We start from the raw sequence: 11642 nt of genomic DNA on the forward strand, positions 1-11642 counted from the left end.
AGGGTATTATATTTAAAAAAAATTGGTGGTGACCAGTAGCTTTTTGGAAAAATAATTTGGCAGTGATCGCGTTTAATACCTATAAAAATTTTCAGGAAAAAACACGAAATTTATCCCATTAACGAAGAAAACGATTGCACCCCTGGCCGAGCTTGAGTTTAAAAATGTACTCACGAGCCAAGCTCGAGCTCTTTGTTTGACTTGTAAGTCAAACAAGAGTCAAGCTTGGCTTGGCTCTTTTGCTCATCCCCGATCCAAATAATGTTAGTTTCAAATAGCCATCACTTAACACGAAACCAAATCTAAATCATTTCAACAATATTTAACATTATCATTTATCATCTCGTAACTCTTGATATTTATAATAATAACAACAATATAAATAATAAATCTCATCTTCTTCTTCAATCAAACCACCAAAACCCTAACTCCTCAAAACACACACATACACAGAGTCAAATCAAATTAACTGCTGGGGCATTAAACTGTATATGATACATTCAACAGTCATCAATGGGAGCCAGTCGTAAGCTTCAGATTGAAATCGATCGAGTTTTAAAGAAGGTTCAGGAAGGCGTCGATGTCTTCGATAGCATCTGGAACAAAGTAATTTCATAATTATTAATATTAATTTCAGTTTAATTACGGTTACCTAGGGTTTAATTGCTGTATTTGGTGATTAGGTTTACGATACGGAGAATGCGAATCAGAAGGAGAAGTATGAGTCGGATTTGAAGAAGGAGATTAAGAAGCTGCAGAGGTATAGAGATCAGATTAAGACGTGGATTCAGTCTAGTGAGATCAAGGATAAGAAGGTAGTTTGTTAATTGTTAGTGAAATTTTATTATTGTTATAATTATTATTATTATTATTATTATTAGTTGCTTACTGTTGGAATTTGGTTGCAATTTGGTTGCTTAGGGTTTTGATTAGTACTGATTTGTAGATGCTTGTTATGAGTGCTATTTATTTAAGTAATAGAAGCGGTGTTGTAAAATCGGTTGAGTACTCATTGGTAGGGTGCCTAGGCGAGTTTCTTCAACTCAGTTAACATTTGATCGGAATTGGTCAAATTCGGAGCTAGTCGGTCCAGCTTGGACAACTCGGTCAAGTTGAATTTTCACTGTTTTTCATCGATTTTCGCTGTTTTCACGTATTTTCACCGATTTTCGTTTTCTTTTTTTTTCATGGAGATACCTTGGAAGACGAGAATTAATACACATGTTTTGTTATTATTAGTATTAGTAAACTTATGATATTAGACACACACACACATATATGTTAATTTGATTATGATTTGCTGTTGGAATTTGGTTGCTTAGGGTTTTGATTAGTACTAATTTGTAGATGTTTATGATGAGTGCTGTTGTAAAATTGGTTCAGGTGGCCGAGTACTCATCGGTAGGGTGCCGAGGCGAGTTTCTTCAACTCAGCCGACATTGCTCGGAATCGGTTAAACTCGGATATAGTCGGTTCAACTCGGTCAAGTCGAATTTCACTGTTTTTCATTGATTTTTGGCTGTTTTCATGTATTTTCACTGATTTTTTTCATTTTTTTTTCACGGAGATACCTTGGAAGACGAGAATCAATGATTACTGTCTATAAGTTAAAAGAACGAATATCAGTTTTTGTAATACTTTATTATTTTGAACATGTATTGTTTTGATTTATATTAATATTCACGTGTTCTGTTATTAATATTAGTAAACTTATGTTATTGCCACACACACATAGTTTAATTTGATTATGATTTGCTGTTGGAATTTGGTTGCTTAAGGTTTTAATTAGTAATAGTTTGTATATGCTTATTGTGAGTGCTGCTTGTTTAAGTAACAGAAGCTGTGTTGTAAAATCAGTGCCGCCGAGTACTTGGCAAGTGCCCGGTTCTCGGTAGGGTGCCGAGGCGAGTTTCTTCAACTCGGCCATTGTTAGCAGTTAGACCGAATTTGTCAAACTCGGAGTAAGTCCCCAAAATGGTCAAGTCGGATTTTCACTATTTTCATCGAATTTAGCTGTTTTTCACCGATTTTCGCTTTTTATTTTTATTTTTAAGGAGATACCTTGGAAGATGGGAATCGACTAATTACTATGTTTATAATAATATCAATTTTGTAATACTTAAGTATTTGAACATCTATACTTTTGATCAGATATTTACGTATTATGTTATAAATATTATTAAACTTATGATATTTGACATATATAATTTAACGAGAATTAATTTCTGAATCAGAAGGTAGTTCAGTTGATTATTACTTGCTAATGGAATTTGGTTGCTTAGGGTTTCAATTATTACTAATTTGTTGATGCTTATTATGAATGCTGTTTATTTAAGTAATAGAAGTTACAATATTGTTTGCCATACTTGTTGCAAGTGTTGTAAAAATTGGTCTAGATGTAATTGGCTGAGGTGAGTTTTTCAACTCGGCCAACATTACTTGGAATCGATCAAACTCGGAGCTGGTTGGTTCAGCACGGAGCTAGCCGGTCCAACTTGGATACTTCAGTCAAGCCAAATTTTCGCTGTTTTCACCTGTTTTTCACTGGTTTTTGCTTTTAATCAGAGACACATTGGAAGGCGAGAATAACTATGTAAATAATATTAAAGAATATCAGTTTTGAAATACTTTGGTATTCGAACATGTATCGTTTTGATCTATATTAATAATCACATATTTTGTTATTAATATTAGTAAACCTACGATATTTGACATATCATTTACTATGTCCGAGTATTCCACGCCTAGGCCCACTACTCACAACTCCCTCATAGCGACTTATGCAACCATGAATAGAAGTGATAATTATTGTTTGCCTTGTTGCAGTATTGAAAATAATTGTGGAATCTGCAGCATTAGCTAGCTAGGTTATAAACCTTGAGGTGGCCCCTTTCTATCAATCTTACAGAGCGGCTTTGTTACTCGGATTCTCTCTCAATTCTATCTTTAGTAATTAGGTTATATACTGAGATAATTAGTTCTTTTTGAAGTTAGTTTTACTTTATTGACATACAAATTTTATGTCTGACAAATGTTGACATAGGTTAGTGCCTCTTATGATCAGGCTCTAATGGATGCAAGGAAGCTTATAGAGAAAGAAATGGAGCGGTTTAAGATCTGTGAAAAGGAAACAAAGACAAAAGCATTCTCAAAGGAAGGCCTCGGACAGCAGCCTAAAACAGTAAGATTGACATTGGTTTCAAGTTAAGAAACTGTGAGATTGGTTTCGCATGTGTTTTTAGTGAGGCTTCTTTTGTTTTTTGACTGTTACAGGATCCAAAAGAGAAAGCCAAGTCAGAAACTAGAGATTGGCTGAATAATATAGTATGAAACTGGCCTTATTATTATCACTAATATTTTTATCTTTTGCATAAATAGTGTGTTCAAATAAACTTGATTTATAAACAACATTGGACATTGTGTTTTAAGTATACTTCTTCATTAGGTGTCTGAGCTGGAATCCCAAATTGATAGTTTTGAAGCTGAGATGGAGGGGCTGTCTGTTAAAAAAGGGAAAGCAAGGCCACCAAGATTGGTAAGATAATTAGTTCATTGTCTATCAATTAATATGTTACAATTTCATAGTCTAATAATCATGTTTCACAGACTCATCTAGAGTCATCAATTACTCGGCACAAGGCTCACATAATGAAGTTAGAGTTGATATTGAGACTGCTGGATAATGATGAGTTGAGTCCTGAACAAGTTAATGATATTAAGGATTTCTTGGACGACTATGTGGAACGAAATCAGGTCTTTTCTTTTATGAATTTTTTCATGAATTTTGTAAATATTTGAGTTCTTGCATTTGTCAATACTATAAGTGCTCTCGTTATTCTACAGGAAGATTTTGATGAATTTGATGATGTGGACATGCTATACATCACCTTACCATTGGACAAGGTAGAGTCACTTGAAGATCTAGTCACCGCTGTTCCACCTAGTCTTGTTAAGGTAATCCTAATATATATTTCATCCTTTGGTTATTTTTGCAATCTTTACATACACACACACACATATATATATCATTTCTTTTTTCGTTTAATTTATGTTTTGACAGGGTGTTGGTGCTACTGGTGGTGGTCTAAGCATAAAATCTACATTTTCAACTCATTCTCCGGTATGCAATTGCTCCACTTAGAAACATAAAAAACTGAATTTAGTTTCTAAGCTTCAGTAATATATGTTATGCAATTTACACCTCATACTACATCTATGGTTTCTGGTAATATTATAAATATGTGAAATTATTGTAAATGTAAGTTTTGCCATTTGTTCCTTTTTAGGCCGCAGTTTCACCTTCTGCTCAACACGGTGATACAGTACAGGAACAAGCTGATGATGCGGGTCCTAAAAACACATCAATTCCATCTGCTTCTCCAACATCAGCAGGAACTAATGCAATCCCTGTAGGTTCAAGTTCTGTGAAGGGCGTTTTGGACAATTCTACCTTTTCATCACCAATAAACAATGCCGCCAAAGAGGAAGAGATTGGTCGGAAACCATCTCCAGCCCTTCCTGAAGCAGTGTTAAAGAATCTTGGTAAAACTGGTGTGACCAATACGCCCTCACTCACCATCCCAGTCACCTCCAGTAGTACAGTTTCTAGCAGCGGGCCGCCGTTGGTTTCTCCTTTAAGTAGTAGAATGACATTGCCACCAGGTGGCAAGACCAGTGATGCCGGTGATGGTGGTGGTAATGGTGAGGTGGCAGGTGTTACAAGCAGGGTGTTTTCATCTCCCGGAGCTCCTGGAATACAATGGAGACCGGGAAGTTCCTTTCAAAGTACACATGAAGGGGTATGTTTCTAAAGAGACATTAGTTTTTACATTTTGATACATAAAATCTTTACGATATAAACAAAATCTTAGATTCATATATGCAACTTATTATAACAGGTTCATAGAAGACCTGAAATTGTACCCGATCAAAGGGAGAATTACTTGCAACGTTTACAACAGGTGCAACAGGGCCAGGGTACCCTACTTGGCATGCCCACCCTTTCCGGTGGGAATCTTAAGCAATTTACTACACAACAGAATCCACTTCTGAAACCGGTATGTCTTTTTTCTTGATCATTATTATTTTAATATTATTATATGTGTTTGAATATTATGTCATCTGTTCACTTTGTTTATGATTACAGCTCAACTCCCAAAGTTCAGCTGCATCACCTCAAGGTGTCACATCCGACCAGCAAAAACCAAGTTTAATCCATTCACTGTCTGGTCAGCACACACTCATGCCAACTGGTTCAAAAGATGCTGGTATGCTTAAATGATTATATATTTGTCTTGCAAAGTATATTCTAATTTTCGTAAATAATAATTTATACTCATGTAGAAGCTGGTCATGTGAAAGCTGATGAGTCTCAACAACATCAAAATGTATCTGATGATTCTGTCACAAGTTCTGTGCTTGAAAAAAATCCTGCCAACGAAGATGATGCAAAGGCGCCATACACATCAGATATTCAGGTATATTTTTATGCTTTATACTTTACGTTTGATAACAGTTAATTGTGTTTGCAATTGTTTATATAGGCTGGAGTACCTGGCTCAGTGGCTGAGGCAGATAAAGTTACAAAAGATGTCGATCTTTCTCCTGGTCAACCTTTACAGCCCGGTCAAATCGGTAGCCTCGGGGTCATTGGTAGAAGAAGCGTGTCTGATCTTGGTGCGGTCGGTGACGGCCTCAGTGCCTTAAGTTTAAACGCGGGACCCACTCATGACCAGCAGTCCATCTTGCAGTTGCTGGAGTCTTCGTTCTACAAGCTTCCACAACCCAAGGATTCTGAGCGTGCAAAGACTTACGTTCCGGTATGAACAAACATTGCTTCCTTATATTATACCACTTTTAACTAAATGAACTTCTTAATATTTTTTATTATTAATTTTCTAAAAATTTCAGAGGCATCCTACTGTGACCCCTCAAAGCTATCCCCAAGTGCAAGCCCCAATTGTTAGCAATCCAGCCTTTTGGGAACGTCACGGGTCTGATAACGTTGGGACCGATACTCTGTTTTTCGCATTTTACTATCAGCAGGTTTTTCTTTGGTTCTTTCACGTCTTAGTTGCTATAACCTAATTAGCATGTATCTTGGTCTATAACATGTTTTTATATACAGAACACGTATCAACAATATTTAGCTGCAAAAGAACTGAAGAAACAATCTTGGAGATACCATAAAAAGTTCAACACATGGTTTCAACGACACGAAGAGCCCAAGGTTGCCACTGATGATTATGAACAAGGAACTTATGTCTACTTCGATTTTCAAATGGGCAACGATGACATGCAAAATGGCTGGTATCATTACTTTAAACCTTGCTTTTAGGGTTACATTGTATCAAACAACGGTTTCATAATTTCACAGGTGTTTCGCTGACAGTTGGTTTAATATGATTTGCAGGTGTCAAAGGATCAAAACAGAATTTAAATTCGAGTACAGTTTTCTTGAAGATGAGCTTGTTGTGTAGACGTTTACAAACGCTTGTGGTCGTTTTAGTATTTGGCATATTTTCAAGTTCTGCATAGTTGCATTGCCTACATGGTCAGGTTTTTCTTCAGCTTCACTAGTATTGAAGAGATATATATAAATAAGTAGTTAGACATTGGTGTCAAACCGCATCCATTTTTGAACTTTCTTAAACCAGTTAATAACTAAAAATGGATAAACAAAATGTATTGTCTTAACTGATTAGACAATACAGTGGAAGCTTAGTTGGATGAGAGAGACGAGTCTCGCACACATAGCCAAATTTGTGCCCGCAGAGGAGAGAGATTGCGAGTGTGAGATGAGGAGGTGGGCCATGGCACCAGGCAGTGAGCACGGGCTGCGCTCAACGATGGAGGCAGTGAGCACAGGCTGATCAGTGATCACGACACCAGCTACCAGAGTCCAAAAAGGCCGAAGATAGCGGGTGAATCAATTATAATTTGGGCACAGAGATACTTCTTTAAAATGGCTTGTTTTAACTTGTTAGCTGACCCGACCTAACCCAACTTTTGCGAGGCCTAGGCTTTGTTAAGGGTATTAAACAAGTGATCCGATCAAAGAAACTTAAATTGTAATAACGACATTTACAATGCGTGCTGTGTATCTTAAGGACGTAGCATTGTGGCATCTTCTCAAGGACGATGTAGACTTGGCTCATCGCTAAAAAGAAATGGGTCGACTCACAATCTAATATACATTTAGGTGTTGTTTGTTTTTTAAGAGGTAAAATGCCTGCAGTTTTCAGACCACATCTACAGACATCTGTAGCAGAAGAGATGGACCAAACATCTGTAGTCTGCAAGAAGAAGACTGTTTGTTTTTTAACACGTCTGTAAACTGTTTAAATAAACAAAAATTTAAATAAACCGAATTTTTAAACATAAAAAAGGTCTTCAAACTTAAACTTTATGCAAACCTAATGAAACAAGATCTTCATTGAATCTAACCTTTCTACAAATTTTTTTCAACAAAAAACTAATGATAATTGGACAATTATGCAAACTAATTAATTTAACAAAAACTAATGATAATTCAACAAATCAATTTCCTAAAAACTAATAAACATTCAACAATAATTGAAAAACAACTCTTAGGATCTTGTAAGTCAAAACAAGTCAAACTCAAGCTCGTTTACACAAAATAAACCTAAATTGATAAACATGACATCAATAATCAGTTTACGAACATCAATTAAACCTGATTTCAACAAATTCTGATATTATAAACTTTAAATAGTATACTCGTTTACACAAAATAAACCTAAATTGATAAACACGACATCAATAATCAGTTTACGAACATCAATTAAACCTGATTTCAACAAATTCCAATATTATAAACTTTAAATAGTATAATCCAATACATCACAAATCATACAAATATAGGTTACAAATCAACAAATTAATAATACACGGATCGGAGTTGTGGATGTGTGGCAGTGAGCGGCGGAGGTGGCGGCCATACGGCAGGCGAAGGGCGGTAGAGGTATGGGGTTGTCGGTGCGGCAGTGGAGTAACGGCGGTGCAGCAGTGGAGCAGCACGACGCGACAGTGAAGGTCGCCGGTGGTGGAGGTCGGGGAGGAGATGAATGGAGATGGTCGGGGAGGAGATGAATGGAGATGGTAGGGAAGGAGAAGGTAGAATGAAAGGGGGCTAGGGTTTGGAATAAGATTGAAGATGCAGAAGATGTGAAAAGAGGTTGGTCCTTGTCTTCTATGATAAGAGGGCGCGAAGACGTTTTTTAATGAAACGTGTTCAGAAAAACAGTCTTCAAGCTTAAAGGTCTGCGCGGCGCAGACGTAAGAGGCCAGGAAAATCTTCTAGCAAAAACAAACACCACCTTAGTCAACATATATGAATCTCTTCTGCTGGCTACACAATTTCAAGTATTGATATTTCATTCATTTTAGCTTTGTTTTAGACACGATTTAATTCGTTTTGAAGCTCGCACACTGTAAAACGCAAATCTACAAATAATTATTATACAACACATATAAATATAACTATCTAAAGTTGATGAAAATCATAGTTTCATTAATTTTTTCAACACGTCTCGCAAGCTTAATTCTTGATGCCGACGGGTCCTTCGTCTTCCTCCCAGTCCCGGAGATGGTCCCGTAATTAAGTTCAGAGCTTCCATCAGAACCCATGATTGCAGCAGCAAAATACTCATTTCTCCACCGGTCACAACAGTTGAAGAAGGAATCGTTCTTGGCTGCGGGATTTTCTGATAGTTTGTAACCCTAAGTGAAGGTTACAACTATCCTATCATTACTGCAATTACTTGGTGAGATCGTTCCTTACTATTTTTTATCTTCTGCAATTACTTGGTGAGATCGTTCATTACTGTAATTAAATAATAAGGATATTATTATTAAAAGTATTACTATTGTTATTTTTATATTATTATTACTACGTGATCCGGATCTTTGGAGTTTATTTTCATTTTAAGATCTCTTGACTATTATTGTTATTGCTACACTATTATTATTATTATTAGTTTTTGTTACTATTATTATTATTATTATTGATTTGGTGTTCTATTGCCTGTGTTTGTGTGACTAGTTGCAACCATAGAGCGTAGGAACCATGACTATTACTTGAGACCATGTCCTGAAACGAGGGGTGTAGGAAAGAGTAAAGATAGGGAGCGTATATTGCGTTTGGCTTCTTGGAATGTAGGAACATTAAATGGTAAGTTGCTAAAATTGGTAGATGTGCTTAAAAGACGTAGGGTTCAGATAGCATGCCTCCAGGAGACTAAGTGGAAAAGACATAGAGGGGCTGAGTGTAATGGGTATAAGTTGTGGTACTCGGGGTCTAATGGAGCTAGGAATGGAGTGGGGTTTCTAGTGGCTAAGGAAATACACACTAGTGTGGTGGAGGTGATAAGACATAATGACAGGATTATGGTGTTGAAATTAGTACTAGGAGAGGAAGTAGTGGCAGTAGTCTCCGCCTACGCGCCTCATGTAGGCCTAGGGGATCAGGAAAAGAGAGAATTTTGGGATTGCCTAGACGCAGTGGTAGGGGGCATACCTAGGGGGAGAGGATTTGCATAGGAGGTGATTTTAATGGACACATTGGTAAGGCTAACGATGGTTTTCAAGCCGTATATGGGGGTTTCGGTTTTGGTGATAGGAATGAGACCGGAACAGATCTTCTAGAGTTTGCGGTGGCACATGACCTAGGTATTATAAATTCTTATTTTAGGAAACAAGATTCTCATTTAATCACTTTTAGCAGTGGCGGACGCGACACGCAAATTGACTACCTTTTGATGAGGCAAGGAGACCGACGTTGGTGGAAGGACTGCAAAGTCATACCTGGGGAGGCAGTTGTGACTCAACATCGACTACTAGTGACAGATATAGCCTTCAGAAATAAGCTGACTGTTCGAGAGAAGAAAGGTACACCGAGAATTCGATGGGGAAATTTGAAGGACGAAAATCTCTAACTGTTTAAGGATAAACTCATACTGCATACGCGAGCTCGACTAAATGGGGACTCAACTCATATATGGGAAGCTATGGAGACAAAGATCATCCAAGTAGCAAAGGAGACTTTCGGGGTCACAACAGGAAAGACAAGTGGGCATAAGGAGTCTTGGTGGTGGAATGACGCAGTGCAAGACAAGATAAGGGACAAACAAGGATGTTTTAGGGAGCTAATGAGGTGCACGAATGAGGAGCGAGTGGAATTGAGGGACAACTACAAAACGGCCAAGATACAGGCGAAGAAGGCAGTGGCGGAAGCAAAGAAGGCGGCCTTTAAACGGATGTATGAAAGTCTACAAACAAAAGAGGGGGAACAAGCTATGTTTAAGATTGCCAAAGCCAGGGAGCGTAGAAGGCAAAATCTAGGACCGGTGAAGTTCATAAAGGATACAGATGGGCATGTACTGGTCAAGGAGCAGGACATCAAGCTAAGATGGCAAACCTACTTCCACAATCTTTTTAACAATGGGAGAGCTTACCAAGAAGAACATGACAACACAAACTTTCAACGACAACAATCGAATAACTGCTACTGCCGACGGATCACACGAGAAGAGGTGAAGGATGCACTGAGGAGGATGGGAAGGTCTAAGGCGGTTGGACCAGACAACATACCCATCGAGGTGTGGAAGTGTCTGGGGGAGGAAGGAGTCATGTGGTTAACTACTCTGTTCAATAGTATTCTCAAATCAGGTAAGATGCCAGACCAGTGAAGGAGCAGCGTTGTAGTTCCTATCTATAAGAACAAAGGAGACGCCCAATGTTGTGGTAACTACCGAGGAATCAAACTACTAAGTCATACTATGAAGCTATGGGAAAGAGTGATTGAGGTTAGACTTAGACGAGAAACTCAGGTTACGGTCAACCAATTTGGTTTCATGCCGGGGCGTTCCACCACAGAGGCAATACACCTTATAAGAAGATTAATGGAAAAGTATAGGGAGAAGAAGCGTGATCTACATATGGTGTTTATTGACCTAGAAAAGGCCTACGACAGTGTGCCACGACAGGTGCTCTGGGAGTGCTTGGAGAGTAGAAGAGTGCCTAGGAAATACATAGAGATAATTATGGATATGTATACCAGGAGTGAAACAAGTGTCCGTGCGCCAGTGGGGGATACTGATTTCTTTCCTGTAGAGGTAGGTCTTCACCAGGGGTCAGCGTTGAGCCCGTTTCTCTTTGCAGTTGTCTTGGATGAGCTGTCAAAGTCGATTCAGGGGACTCTCCCGTGGTGCATGATGTTCGCAGACGATATTGTGTTACTTGCTGAGAAAAAACAAGATCTAAACATGAGGCTTGAGGAGTGGCGAACAACCTTAGAGACAAAATGTTTAAAGATTAGCCGACCTAAGACGGAGTACCTCCACTGTGATTTTGGTGGGATAAACGACAATGAAGACGCACAGATCACAATTGAAGGGCAGGTGGTCCCGCAGGTAACGAAGTTCAAGTATTTAGGATCTTTTGTACAGAGCGATGGGGAATTAGACAGTGATGTGACCCACCGAGTTCAGGTAGGATGGTGTAGATGGAAAGCAGCCACAGGTATATTGTGCGACAAGAGTTTCCCGACTAAACTAAAGGGAAAATTCTATAGGGTGGCAGTTAGACCTGCAATGCTATATGGAACAGATTGTTGGGCCATC

The 11642-nt window shown here is 38.2% G+C and overlaps 1 protein-coding gene across 1 annotated transcript; it reads left to right on the forward strand.

The window, feature by feature from the left end:
* Nucleotides 1-488: 488 nt before the first annotated feature.
* On the forward strand, nucleotides 489-6546 carry LOC143573027 (uncharacterized). The gene is made up of 16 exons (XM_077058018.1): nucleotides 489-606; nucleotides 684-815; nucleotides 3044-3181; nucleotides 3274-3324; nucleotides 3446-3535; nucleotides 3607-3753; nucleotides 3844-3954; nucleotides 4061-4120; nucleotides 4287-4799; nucleotides 4899-5057; nucleotides 5147-5267; nucleotides 5344-5477; nucleotides 5544-5819; nucleotides 5911-6045; nucleotides 6128-6309; nucleotides 6413-6546. The coding sequence occupies exons 1-16, from the start codon at nucleotides 514-516 to the stop codon at nucleotides 6477-6479; spliced, it is 2409 nt and encodes an 802-aa protein (XP_076914133.1). The 5' UTR covers nucleotides 489-513; the 3' UTR covers nucleotides 6480-6546.
* The last annotated feature ends 5096 nt before the right edge of the window (nucleotides 6547-11642 follow it).

Source organism: Bidens hawaiensis, unplaced genomic scaffold, assembly GCF_021521415.1.
Source record: "Bidens hawaiensis isolate Kalapana, Puna unplaced genomic scaffold, B.hawaiensis_p1.1 tig00026186_1, whole genome shotgun sequence".
Classification (NCBI taxonomy): domain Eukaryota; kingdom Viridiplantae; phylum Streptophyta; class Magnoliopsida; order Asterales; family Asteraceae; genus Bidens; species Bidens hawaiensis.